Raw genomic sequence first — 14,841 nt, 5'->3', positions numbered from 1 at the left:
TCATTATAAAAGTATTTCAAATCAGTTACTTTTCAGTGAGTTATGGCTTGTATTTCAGTCTCTCTCTATCCAAAAAAAGCAATTGTATGGCTTTAGAAGACTTGGAATTTAGTGCATAAGTCATATGAACCACTTTATGGTACTTTTACATCCTATTCGAAATCTTCAGTAGTTTTTCATTGTAATTGAATGTAAAAGAGCAACCAGAGCATATTATTCAAAATATATGTGTTTTTTTTATGTTGTATACGTAAGACAGAAAATCACAGGTATTTGGAATGAGAATGAGTAAATTATCAAATGATGCAAGGAACTTCCGTTTATTGTAATCCACATTGTTTCTGAATAGATTTCTCTCACACACAACACAATAACACCCTCATAAGCAAAGGAAGTCCTTTGTAAAGCTCTAATAAACAAACAAACAAGTGATAAGTGAAAAACTGAAAACTGAAAAAAGTGATATCAGAATAGATGGATGGAGATGTTCTATCTATCACAAGGTCTGTGCATAGGAATCTTTGTTTTGAGGAAGATGTGTGACGTTATAGTGATGTGTTTTGTTTTCTCACAATACACGCAGAAAGAGAGTGAGAAACGGGGGTCCTGTGAATGAAGATAATGTGATGCTCCATAGGTGACTGTGACGTTAACCAAGCAGCTAAACAGCTTTGGTTAAAGGGCAGGTCCTATCTTGCCTTTAAGTGCGTTTAAGAGGCAAAGAAATAAGATAAACGGGTGTAATTGCTTTTTTGTTTGTTTGTAGAGATGTGTTTGATTCCAACAAAAGGAGAATTTGTCTATTGACGTACACTACTGCAGACACACAGCAGGGAAAACAATGGCAAGTGATTCATTTTGTCGTTGTCTTATGGCCTTTGCCCCTACCAAATGCATTTTTTCATTACCTGTGTCAATACCCTGGGCCGTAACCATGTCGTGAACATTTGGGGGGGTGTTGTGGTATTTTTATTTAAAGAAATTACGTAATTAGAGGATTAAAAGGGATTTAAGGGAATAAAGAAATAAGAATGGTAAAAGAAGTTCCTGGTCTAATTATAGCCTATATATTTGTTAAGTAATCAATTTAAACTCTTTAAAAAAATTAAATATTATTTGCATTTTTAGAATTCATCTTCCAGAATCTGGCAGTACGTTTTGGGAGTTCATTTTTTGTCCATCTCTGCAAAACGGACTTCAGATGGACTAAAATGAACTCCCAAAACGTACTGCCAGATTCTGGAAGATGAATTCTTCAAACAGTGGTACTAGAGGATGTGGTGCTGGTCCTTCAAGAGTCACTCTCAACCTATCTGTCCATAAAGCCTATAAAAAAACCTTCTTCATGTATTTTACAACACTTCAGCTTGTGATTTTTATCTAGTGGGGGTCATTTTTTAGGATTCTTTACCCAACTGAAGTCTCTGAGATCCTGACACCTTGCACTTCTGGAGACTCCAGGTAGGTTGCAGCTCTGGAAAATGGTGGCGCTGGAGACTAAAGGGTTCCTGATGGTTTCACCCTTAATTCTTCACCTTAATTCTTAATTCTTTTGCAGTTAACAGGTGTCTTTTCTTCACCACCTGTTTTTGTCAGATCCTGCTGACCCAACGAGCATTTCACTGTCCAATGGTCACGCCTTAACTGCAATGTCTAGTATTGCATTAGTATTGCATCCTTCTCATGGGCATTTAATACTTTTTGACTTTTCAGTCTGAGTTAAATCTCTTTTTTGGCTCAATTTATCTGTAAAAGAAAACATGCCTAATAATTCTGCACACCTGAATATAAGGTGATTTTCATTTCCAGCCTTCATGAACAATTATATATCACTTATACATTATTAAATACTAAATCAATAGTAGTTATTAGGATTACTGTGGTTTGGAATTGGTCAAATGTGCCTGGAAAAAAAATATGATCAGAAAATCAACTTGCCTAATAATTCTGCACTCCCTGTATGTTTAAAATGACATGAAGGTGAGTAAATGATGACAATGTTCATTTTTGTGTGAAATATCCCTTTAATGACAATCTGAAAATGCACAAAGGTTAGCTGTAAGGTTATGGAATAGAAAAATCAACTACCTATAAAAACAGTGTGATTTTTAGCACAAACCTATGCGGTTGCACAATGCGATCTCATTCTAAGTCAATTGTAATAAACATGTCTTCACAAAAAGTTGCAGAATTTGAGGTATCAATCATGTGGGTAGCACAAATGGTGTGGAACAAGTTACTTTTGAAATTGTTTTGGGAAATCCTTAAGCATGACTTAAAAAATGGGACGTGACAAAGTGTGAGGATTTATAGCATAGTTTATGTCCTAGTTTTACCTCTGATGTGGTTAACAAACACATTAACAAAGGCAGGACGTCTTCAGACTTCCTCTTTCCGTCTCAAATTGTTGAACGACTTGCAGGGCTGTCTGCACATCTACCCTCCGCTAAAACAATGGTCAATTTCAACCAAAACAATTTGACTTGAGTTTCTATGAGAATGTGGTGACTTCGTGGGGTCAATGGCATTGAGATTCAGGGTAGAGCATCTACTCTGTCTCTGTGGTGTCATGGTTATTGGTAAGCGCTGAATTCCTGTTATCATTCAGTCACTGTCACCAGCAGACCAAGCATGGTCCTTTCCTGTCACCTAGGCAACCTGAGCTATTACAACAGCTTGTATCTTCCCACCCCGCTCTCTCTCCTCTGTATTATTCCTCTCTGTCCCTGCAGCCATCCCCGAAGTGAATAACATTTCAGCATCACGTCTCGTCTCTTATTCACAGTTATCCCCTCTGTGTCTGCAGATCACCCAGTGCACCACTCTACAGGCTGACGACAATGGCTCTGAGCTGATGGATGACAACTCCAGCCAATCATCAGCCACCATAGACAGCGAAGAGGATCGGAAGAGTGCCTTAGAAAAAAGCATGTGTGTGTGAAATCTCCTTCATTTGCAACTTGAGTTATGTAACCTAAGGAATTCTTATTTTAGACGACTTATGTAACAGAAATGCTTAATGTAGATCTTTTTAATGCTGTTTTACTTTGGGATTTAAATTGCAAAATTTAACAGAGCAGACATCAGATGTTCATCAGCACACCAGTATGTCATCCCTGATGGGAAATCCAGTTTAAACCAGTTGGTGGTTTATTAACTGCTTCAAGCTGGTAGACTGGCAAGCTGGTCATAACAGCTTAAAGTGGTCAGACTGTTTTTTAGATCATGGTAGCTGGAGGATCATGACCAGCTTGGACCATCTAACTTAATCTTAGATCAACAAAATTGGACTTACTATTGCCATCTTAAACCAGCTAGAAACCAGCTACCAGCTGGCCTTAACAGGCCAAACTGTTTTTGGAACAGTAAAACCAGCTAAAAATAATTTTAAACTAGCTAAAGAAAATTTGAGTCCAGGTAATGACTTTCTTAGATGAACTAATGACCAACTTGGACCAGCAAAAGACCAGCTAAATATCATCTAAAACCAGCTAATGACCAGCTTAGACCAACTAATGACGTTCTTAACCAGCTACCTGCTGGCCATAATAACATGTCAAATTGTTTTTTGGAACAAAGTGGCTGGTAGACCAGATGATTCTTTTTTAAAAGAATCATGGGGGGGTTGGGGGGGCGGAGGAGGGGGGGGGGGGGCATTCCATAATTTAGGGGCAATTGTTAAAACTGGCCCTTCATAAAACAGGTCCACTTATAGCTCCTTGATTATTAATATCCTGCGCAAGTCGGAACTCTACTAATTTTACACCCTGTATTACTCACAGGATATGTTTTGAGCTGCCAGATATTGCTAATGTATTGAATGAAAGCTGACTTCTTCTATTCTGCAGGTATGTTCTGAAAGAATTGATAGAGACAGAAAAGCTGTATGTAGCTGATCTAGGACTTATTGTGGAGGTGAGTTTCTTTGGGGGGTGGGGTGGGGTGGGTGTAAAAATATCTATTAACAAATCACTTGTGGATTTGATCAACTCTGTTATGGAACGCTATCAATTTTCCTGTAATCTTAGAATGATTTGAATGCATTTCAGAGCATTTAATCATCGCAGAATTAGATTTGATGCATCAGCTGCCCTGAATTACTCTCAGCTGTAATACTGATCACAGTATAAATCAAAATAATGGTACCTGGATTGAAAATATTTGGAATATGATGATCTACATTTTTTTATGAGGGTGATATTTTATCACAGTTGAAATGCCTCAGATTTAATAATAAAAGTGTTTTTATGGGTCATGCGAGCTGTGGAAGTTCATCATGTTCTGTCTTTCGCAGGGCTACATGGCCTCTATGAATGCTAAAGGAGTTCCAGAAGACATGAAGGGAAAAGACAAAATAGTGTTTGGGAATATTCATCAGATCTACGACTGGCATAAAGAGTGGGTTTATCTGTGTTTGTGTTTGCATATCATGAATCTGACAAGATTTTTTAGTATATTCCATAACTGTCTCAAATGTCCTTTTTTTTGCGTTTTCAAAACTGATTTTTATGGGAAAAATCTCTGGAATTTAGTGCATGCATGCAGATTCCATATGGTCCAGCTGTATGTCTGATCTCTCCTCTGTTCTGATCTCAGTTATTTCCTGGGTGAGCTGGAGAAATGTGTGGCCGAGCCTGAACGACTGGCTCAACTTTTTATCAAACATGTAAGTCTCTATTATTCTCGCTTTCCTCTGCCTGTCTGTGCCTAGCGCAGAACTTCCTCTCACACTTTGAGTAAACAGAGCTGAGAAAACACAGAGGTTTTTAACACACACACCCATTTTAACACCCCATTTATCCTCCCATCATCCAACTCTATTTCTGTCCCCCCGTGACTGATACAGCCCATTTAAGATTGTGTATTTGCTTGCGTGTCCATTGGCTCACCACCACGAGAAAAAGAGGCAGAAAAAAACAAAGAAGCACAGCTATGTCCTTTGATAACATTGCTGCTTTACACACCGACTCTATTTCTGGAGTGCAGTCCTACACTATGGATATACATGCACACATAAATAACTCGCCAAGAAGAAACAACTCATTCCCGGCGCCCACGGGGTGTACATGTGAAAGACTGAAACTCGCAGATTTACAGTTGTGGAAGTACTTCATAGTAGCAGTAATTTGTTTAAAGCTGCCACATGCTGCGATATAAGTTTTGGTGGTGAATCAAAGCGTTTTGCTTAAATGAAAAGCACTGAGTTAATTTTCAAATTGGTGTCTGCCAGCGTTTGCCCTTTCTACCGTTTAATGAGTCTGAGCCCTTTGGGTAACTTAAAAAGGATTGAGGGGAATAAAGAAACGTATAACACAAATCTAAAGGTTGCGTCAAACTATGAAACAAGCGTAGTGGGAAATCGGCTGGTAATGAGAAACAGTAATGGAGGGTGAGTAAGGGCCAGGCTCACTTTTTGTCCGTCCCCACTCTTTCTTTTTTCCTTTCACAAATAAGACCCCCCCTCTCTCAAATTTCATCTGCATCTGCTCTCACCCCCTCTTTTAACTCATACAGTACATTACAAAGTTGTGAGACACTGAAGTTATGTCAGGACTTCCCAACTTCCAGTCAATGATGCATAACGCAGATAAATTAAGACGATGAGTTGCAAAATCCTTAAGTTGGTCTTAGTCTTATAAGGAAATGTCACTCCACTCCCAAAGTCTTTTTCTGAATCAGTATTGTTGGCTGTTTTCCAGTAAAATGTACATGGATATTAATATATTATATTAAAATAAGATAATATAATTTGAAAATGTTTTTTGTTAATTCTTATATTTTTCTACTGGCAAATAGATGTTATAGCATACATTAACAAAATAGTGGGGTTTATACTTAAAACAAGATGTAACATTTGAACTAATAATGAACAAAATGTTTTAGAGCAATATTATAATAGGTTTATTTTTTATGTAAATGCTAAATTAATAAATATTTTACAAATATACTATTGTCCGTTCATTTGTGTTAATTCACAATACTTTATAAGTTTTACAACTTTTATTTAAGTTAATTACATTTATTTTTATGTTTTAAAACTATATATTTTTAGAAAATAACATAAACTTAATGTATACTTTAAAAATATTGTTCATTGTTATTTTTACTGTAAAACAGTAAAGTTAAGTCACATGGTCCATGTGAAGCTCTTACAATCTGTTGTCAGAACCATTCATGCTTTGACATCTATCCAATCGGTCTGTCTCCAGGCAACTCAGTCTGTGCGTATTGAGTGTGTTTGTTTGTATTTGTGTGTGTGTGGGGGTGTGTGAGAGGTAGTGTCCAATTGTAATGTCCTACTACCTAAATGCAGTGAGAGAGAGAATGGGGCTCTGATTACATTGAGGATAATTGGACTGAATTATACATGGCCTTCTGCTCACTCTCCAACAGCAGTGTTTTGTAATCTCTCACTATGCCATCACATCACACTGCTCTTATACTGCAGATAGAGTCTGTTTCAAACTTATTTAAATACTTTCAGCAGCTTAAAAGTTTCCATTGAATCACCTCTGTCATGATACATGCCCACTGCTGCCTCATGTCTCTAGCTGCATTTATGAATGGGATCAGGAAAGAAAAAATTGACTAGATAAGCTACCAGCAGGGTTTCCAATTTACCAACCTTTAATAAATACACTAAATTGCCAAAAGTATTGGGACACCCCTCCAAATCATTGAATTCAGGTGTTGCAATCACTTCCATGGCCACAGGTATATAAAAAAATCAAGCACCTAGGCATGCAGACTGCTTCTACAAACATTTGTGAAAGAATGGGTCGCTCTCAGGAGCTCAGTGAATTCAAGGGTGGTACCGTGATTGGTTGCCACCTGTGCAATAAGTCCATTCGTGAAATTTCCTCACTACTAAATATTCCACGGTCAACTGTGGTATTATAACAAAGTGGAAGAAATTGGAACAACAGCAACTCAGCCACGAAGTGGTAGGCCACGTAAAATCCCAGAGCGGGGTCAGCACATGCTGAGGCGAACAATGCGCAGAAGTCGTCAACTTTCTGCAGAGTCAAAAGCTACAGACCTCCAAACTTCATGTGGCCTTCAGATTAGCTCAAGAACAGTGTGTAGAGAGCTTCATGGAATGGGTTTCCATGGGCGAGCAGCTGCACCCACGCCTTACATCCCGAAGTGCAATGTAAAGCGTTGTATGCAGTGGTCTAAAGCAGTGGAGACGTATTCTCTGGAGTGACCAATTACGCTTCTCTGTCTGGCAATCCGATGGACGAGTCTGGGTTTGGTGGTTGCCAGAAGAACGGTACTTGCCTGACTGCATTGCGCCAAGTGTAAAGTTTGGTGGAGGGGGGATTATGGTGTGGGGTCCCCCCCCAAGACATTTTGGACAATTTCATGTTCCCAACATTCAAACATGTTTACTATGGCTTAAGTGTACATATACTTTTTGGGTCCACTGTATAACCACTTAGCTAATTCACCCTGTCCTCTCTGTTTGCACAAACTGCAGGAAAGACGGCTTCACATGTATGTGGTGTATTGCCAGAACAAACCTAAGTCCGAGCACATCGTGTCAGAATACATTGAGACCTATTTTGAGGTAAGTACATGTGAAGAGCAAGCACACAAACACATGCACACACGCTCTAGTGGAGTCCTCAAAGGCACAGGTTAAGCGTGAGGGACTGTTTTGGCCATACAGGCACATCGGTGTAAATATCTCAAGGCAGACTCTCTTTCCATTTGCACTGTGTGTGTGTAATAATCGCTCAGTGAACATGAAGGCCCTGACTGACCCATCAATTCTTGGAACAGACAAAACAGGGAAAGGCTTGATCGAAAAGTGTGACACTTAATGGATTCTTCTCAGCACTGTGCCAAAACATTTAGAGGTTTGATAGTTGGCGTTACTTTAGGTTTTATAGATGGAGACTGCAGGGCATTATGGGATAATGGATCAAGAAGAGTGTTTTGGTTATGTTTGGAATGGAATACCTGCAAACCAATGCTTAATGCATACTGCATGTACTTTATACCGACTGTACCTACTGTATGTAAATTATCCATGTTTCCTACAATAGTTGACTGATATTTGTCACATAACCTCAGTGTTGCGTGCTAAATTCAGTAAATGTTGTCTAGTTATCTTGTTTATTTTTTATAAATCGCCAAAAAAAAGTTTGGTCTTAACTTGGCAGTCAGATCACATGACGTGGCAAGAAAATATATTAAACATTGCAGTTGAGTGCATTGCATTGTGGGTAGCTCATCTAGGTGTTCTATGCATTTTATGCTGTACTCGGTAGTATAAATAAAATAGTATGGGTATATTATCGTACAATATACAGAACATTGGTTTTCTCTCTTTGTGCATAAAGGAATCCATCAATCAGGTGAATATTTGTGTGTGTGTTTGTGTGCAGGAACTGAAACAGCAGCTGGGTCACAGGCTGCAGCTGAATGACCTGCTCATCAAACCCGTGCAGAGGATCATGAAGTACCAGCTGCTACTGAAGGTGAAACCGAGTGCAACACAAAAACGCACACAAACACACATCACACACAATCTTGTGCACTCTTGGCTTATTCTATTGGGAGTGTTGGGAATCATGTCAAATCAATTCCATATTCATAAATAAAAGTAAACTTTTAAATTATTATCAAAATATTAATGGAGATGTATTTGATTTTAAGATCAATTGACCACTTAAATAAAAAAAATTCATTTTCATTTTCAGTTTTCTATTTTCTATCATATAATCAAACAATACTTTAAGGTTCTGTTTTACACTACCATTCAAAAGTTTGGGGTTAAGATTTTTTAATATTTATGAAAGAAGTCTCTTATGCTCACCAAGGCTGCATTTATTTGATCAAAACTTTAAAAAAAAAAAAAAAAAAAAAAAAAAATATATATATATATATATATATATATATATATATATATATATATATATATATATATATATATATATATATATATATATATATATATATATATATATATATATATATATATATATATATATATATATATATAAAAAGAAATTAATTCCTGTGATGGCACAGATGATTTTTCAGAAGCCATTATTCCAGTTTTCAGTGTCACATGGTCCTTCAGAAATCATTCTAATATGCTGATTTGGTGCTTGAGAAATAGTATTAATGTTGAAAACAGTTGTGCAGCTTAATGTTTTCATGGAAACAGTGATACATTTTTTCAGGATGTCTTTACTCATACTTTTAATTAATTGAATGTGTCCTTGCAGAATACATTTTTTTTTAAATCTTACTGACCCCAAACTTTTTAGCTGTAGAATATTTTTATATTCTGCCCTGGTTGGCAATTATTGCTTTAGAAGAAATACATTTTTTTGCATGCCGATGCCTTTGGTGTTAAACTTGTCACAGTAACACCACAGACCTGTTACTAGTCAAAACATATTAAGATCTTTTTAATGGAAGAATAATAGTAAAATGTTGCCAACTGTCATACTGTAAAATCTAACTGAAATCTGAAAAAAGGTTCTCAGCTGCTTTGTAAGAGTAGAATCGCCCACATATATTTCTTCTCTTGTTCAGGTATTTGTCAGCTTACTTCACAGAATGCATTTAATTAGTTTCCACACAAAAAAAACATTAGTGCAAATAGACTGAAACTAAAAATATAGCATTCTAGAGCTCACGCTGTGTGTCTCGCGACAGGATTTCCTCAAGTACTACACAAAGGCTGGGATGGACACTGAAGAGCTGGAGGTATGAGTCACTCAGACACCGTAATTATTATGCAAGTTTTATTTCTCAAGACCAGAAGAAACACATAATCCCACCAAGGAACATTGTGTGATTCCTTGACTCTGCCAGCATGTGTTTTTTTCTTCTCTTTGGTGTCAGTTTGAGCCAGAAATCAGTAATACTGTACTTTCTCAAAGGCTTTAATAAAGATTTGAGGTCTGTTTCCACACATTGCACTCTCTCTCTCTAACAGAAAGCAGTGGAGGTGATGTGTTTTGTTCCGAAGCGCTGCAATGACATGATGAACGTAGGTCGGCTGCAAGGCTTTGAGGTATGGCGCCAGACTCAGGCTGTGGTTTAAAGCTGTCGGTCTGTGAAAATGCTGTAAGAGACTTTGATCCCCTAAAGCAGGGCTTTGCAAACTGGGGTCTGCAAAAGAGTGCTGTGTTTATATTTTAGAAAGGGGATCATCATATTTGAAATATTTGCCAAATAAAACCACATTTTCTGTCTTTCAGGGAAAGATCACGGCACAAGGAAAACTTCTCCAGCAAGACACGTTCACAGTCACAGAACAGGACAGCAGCTTACTTTCCCGCGCTAAGGAGAGGCGGGTCTTCCTATTTGAACAGCTTGTCATCTTCAGTGAGCCAATAGACAGGAAAAAAGGATTTTCTCTACCTGGATATGTTTTTAAAAACAGTATTAAGGTGAGTTACCCCATTAGAGGAAGTTATTATCATGTAACGTTTCCAGGCCTATGCATTATGTTTGCATGTGTTGACATGGCTTCTCCTTTCAGATAAGTTGTCTGGGTGTGGAGGTGTGTGTAGATGGTGACCCTAATCGCTTTGCCCTGACGTCTCGGGGGGCTGATGGTAGCACGGTGCGATTTGTCTTGCACTCCTTGTCGCTGGAAATCTGCAAGGCTTGGGTCAGCGACGTGAGCCAAATACTGGAGAGCCAACGCAATTTCCTCAATGGTGAGTGAACATCCTACACCCTGCTGATTTCATCTCAGCGCCTAACCTCAGAAGCAGTTTTAGACTGATGTTCAGACCATTCATGGATAAGTGATATCTAAACTGCTCATTTTACACTTTCTTAAAGTCCTCAACAGTTACTCTCAAAGTACCTTCCATATTTAAATGACATAAACAAAGCTATGAGGGATAGAAGAACATTCTGTTCAATGTGTCAAACAGTGTTCTTTAGTATCAAACGTTGAAATCGTTAAAAATACAACTTCACAAACTTCCAGTGGAGAAAAAAAGAAAGCAAAATCTGGTTCTGAACATGAACTAGGAAGTCATTTTAACTGTATATCCTCAAAGTTTTATTTTGCGTGTTTCAGCCCTGCAGTCGCCCATTGAGTACCAGAGAAGGGAGAGCAAGAGCAACAGTTTGGGCCGTAGCATGAAGCCTCCTCTGTCAGCAGTGGTTGGTCTGAGGCCTCACTCCTCAGCATCTATCGACCGTCACAAACTGCCCTGCCTGCGCGCCTGTAACACATCATTGCCCTCTCTCTACCTGCCCAGCCAGGTCCCCACTGATGACCACTCACAGCCAGAGGTAAGAGATTTCAGTCCGTTTGCTTAAACCCCACTCACCTAGTTTTTGTGTTGTCATCTCCGCTGTCATTCAGACTTTCATTGAACAAATGGTAACCTGTCGGAGCTGATAGCCTTGTGGGCAGCGCTCCAAAATGTAGTGTGGTTGCGCTTAAAGTGACCCGAGTTTGAGTCCCGGCTAGTGGTTATTTCCTGATCCCGCCCCCCTGTCTCTCTCACTTCGCTTCCTGTCCTCTCTCCAACTGAAGACCACAATAAAGGTAGAATAAAGGCAAAAATACCAACAACAACGACAAAAGCATCATTGAATCAACCTACTTTAACATATACCAACCAAATTCACTTTTATTGGTAAATCAGGTTAAAATTGCTCTTCAGGGTAACAATTGCAGGTTACAACTTTTACAGATTAGGCTGAATTTGTGTGCTTGGCGTGTTCAGTTGGGGACACAACATTTTTCTAAAATTTTCAACTAAATATCCAAATAAATCTAATTATTAAACTAAATTAACCATTTAAACTAAATTACGGATCTAATTACTGATCTAAAGCCCACACTGTCACTGTATGATAATTGAAATTAACTGATGACATCACCGTTTTCTCCAGAATGGCTATACGGCTGAATAAAATTATGTTGCATTATTTTCCTGTTTAACACTGTAAAGCTGCTTTGAAACAATCTGCATTGTTAAAAGCGCTATATATATAAGGTTGACTTGACTTGACTTGAATTTCAATTGAAATCCTTAATGGTGCACAAGATTAGGATTATTGCACCCCAAATCACAGTATACCTGTGATACTATTTTCAGTGGCTTTTTAGTATGCATGCTTGCACTGTTTTTGCTGGTTTTCTCTTGACTTTGACATAGTACTATAGTAGAAGTATGCCAATTGGGATTTTATCACACTCATCTCAAGCTGAAAGAGAATCCATGTATTCACATCAAATTAAAATAGATATATTAGATGAAAAAATAAATGTAGGATCAATTGTAAGGTGCAAATGGCAAATAACTGAAATAGTTTTAAGTTAATGTATCAAAATTACTAACTGAAAGAAAACTAAATCTAAAATACATTAAAACCTTTTGGAAATAAATTTGTTTTAACTAATAATTTTAACTTAAAATGATCCTAAAATGGAAATGAAAATATTAATACCAACTGTAATTGTATATAAATATTACTACAATAACTTATAAGTAATAATATTTATTTGTAATCATATTTGTCTACAAATATGAGTTACTCTAGTCAGTCTTGCTGAGTAAGAGTGGCCTCTTTCTGTTTGAGATAATTTCTTCAACTTTCACCTCATCATATTTTTGAACTCTTAAATGTTCTAATCCCACTGTCATCATCTGAGAGGTCACAGTCGTGAGTGGTAAATGGATATAAATAACCTGGAAGATTTTGTAACCACTGTTTCTGTCTGACGTTTACAGTCAACACAAGTCCAGCGCTGTCCGGTGGACTCCAGATTGAATTCCCAGATGGTGTCTCCGACTCATGTGCAGCTGGCCTTCTCTGAAGAGCCGTCATTCTCCCAGGCACCTCTAAACTGCCAGGCGGTCTCCAACGGACTGTGTTCCTCTAGCACGCAAGGCTCACAGGTACAGTGTGTACCCGCCAAAACAGGCTCACTTGGATTTGGTTTGCTCAGAATGTGTTCAGAGTTTTAAAAAAGAAGCCATGCTGCTCCCTCTGCTGGTATATTGTGGACATGCAATAACAATATACTAACATGGCCTTATTTGCAGGACAGGTACATTGTCTAAAGCTCATGTAATTTAATACAACATTTTCATTATATTTTAAGCAAAATGATTTGAGTAAAAAAAAATTGCATATTGTATTACTGACATAGAAATAGGGTAGAATTTAAATATGAATTATTCATTTGACCTTGTAACGTCTTTGATAATGCATAAGGCTACAAACAAACCTATGGTTATGGTGTCTACTTTTCTGAGACAGCGGCCCATTAAAACATCTCTCTCCGCCTGCAGCGCGTCTAGTCCAAAATGAGCTTTGATGACAGCTCAACAATAGTTGTGTTTGAAATGGCTGTTTATCTGCTTTACTCAGGCCTGTGAGCAACATCACTTCACAAACAGGAAGGAGACAGAAGGAAGTACCAGATCCCTATCAAACGCTTGTTTGTTCTTGCATGCTGTTGGATTATACTGGTGCTAGATCTGAGCGCTGTTTTGAATTCAATTCCCACGTGTTTATGTGCTTAAAACTAAACTTGTCATGCTAGGATAATTTTATAACCATCTACCATATCTAATCTAAAATAATCACTGCCATGATTTCATTTCGTTAGTCTATATTATTATGTTAAGGGGGGAAAACAAGGGTGTCTTACTTGGATGGGCTTATAATAGGATTTTGATTATTTCTATTCTGATATTCAAGGTGAGAAACAAGTCAAGGACAGGTAATACCAAGGGATGCCGGACATAACTAAGGTTCTTTAAGGTTTATAATAAGTGTGAAAAGCTTTCAGAGTTTCTGCACAGAAGCCAAAGGCAAGGCGTCAGACAATAACACATCTGTCTTTCGCTCTTATCTAACAAGGATTCTGGGTCTGACAGTAGTGTTGAACAATATTATATCATTTCTGAAGCTCTCGTTACAATAGTCAGTCGTGTCGATTTCAGTCATGCCATAAACCGTGTAACAAGCATACTACTCTTAATATCCTGGGCTGCTCCTGGTAATTAACTCTTCAGCCATTTTTAGACATGAGCTAGGCTCATGACAGCTCATTAATCTCTGCTTGGGGAATAGGCGAGAATTTCTTTGCTGTCACGCATCGCAAACCTTTATACATTCATGAATGAAGATTTCACATGAATTGTCATGGGGAAAATTTTAATCCTATGGAAGCCTGTGAGAGTTAATAAATTTAAAAGGTAACTGAGACGTTAAACAGTATATCCCAATTGCAACTTTATTTGTTGTTGTTGTGATTTTGTCATAATTGCAAGTTTCTTACAATTGTGACTTAGTTTCTAAAGGAACATTTTTGGCCGTTCATTTACACAACAGCGCCAATATTGAAAACAACACCTTTACCGTCAAACACGAGAAACTGTGAAAACGGTGACGCATGCGTGTTCATTTGTGTTCTCGGGGTGTTTCTTTTACAAAGTGGCATCGCAAACTACAGCCTGGCATGCACAATACAGCCTTTTAGTCATTTTCGCAGATTCGTGTGAACGGTGATCGTTTTGACAACGTTGTCGTCTGGTTTTAGTACATCGTTGTCGTGTAAACATACCCTCAGTCACCATTTCTCATAATTGCAGCTATCTTTCATAATTGTTACTTTATATCTCATATAGGCCTATTATATCTCGCAATTGTGACTTTATATCTTCCAGTATCCCACAGGGTGACATTATATCACACAAATGTGACTCTGCTTCTCATAATTGTGACTTAATGGGCCCTATTTTAATGATCTGAGCACATGGTCTGAAGCACATGGCGCAGGTGCACTTAGGGTGTGTCTGAATCCACTTTTGCTATAGTTTAACGACGGGGAAA

At 38.0% G+C, this 14,841-nt stretch overlaps 1 protein-coding gene across 5 annotated transcripts in view; it reads left to right on the top strand.

Moving 5' to 3' along the window:
• Positions 1–14,841, top strand: part of arhgef25a (Rho guanine nucleotide exchange factor (GEF) 25a) — a 77,973-nt gene that overhangs the window by 60,042 nt on the left and 3,090 nt on the right. For all 5 annotated transcript variants that reach the window (XM_079802376.1, XM_079802379.1, XM_079802380.1 and 2 more), the window contains 12 exons: positions 2,807–2,931; positions 3,849–3,915; positions 4,295–4,398; positions 4,597–4,666; positions 7,481–7,570; positions 8,394–8,486; positions 9,676–9,726; positions 9,959–10,036; positions 10,224–10,415; positions 10,508–10,688; positions 11,060–11,277; positions 12,729–12,896. In XM_079802376.1, coding sequence (XP_079658502.1) covers positions 2,807–2,931; positions 3,849–3,915; positions 4,295–4,398; positions 4,597–4,666; positions 7,481–7,570; positions 8,394–8,486; positions 9,676–9,726; positions 9,959–10,036; positions 10,224–10,415; positions 10,508–10,688; positions 11,060–11,277; positions 12,729–12,896 — 1,437 coding nt within the window. The remainder of the gene's footprint in view (positions 1–2,806; positions 2,932–3,848; positions 3,916–4,294; positions 4,399–4,596; positions 4,667–7,480; positions 7,571–8,393; positions 8,487–9,675; positions 9,727–9,958; positions 10,037–10,223; positions 10,416–10,507; positions 10,689–11,059; positions 11,278–12,728; positions 12,897–14,841) is intronic.

Source organism: Gobio gobio (genome assembly GCF_949357685.1).
Source record: "Gobio gobio genome assembly, chromosome: 21".
In the NCBI taxonomy this organism is placed as follows: Eukaryota; Metazoa; Chordata; class Actinopteri; order Cypriniformes; family Gobionidae; genus Gobio; species Gobio gobio.
This window is presented reverse-complemented; position numbering and strand designations above follow the sequence as displayed.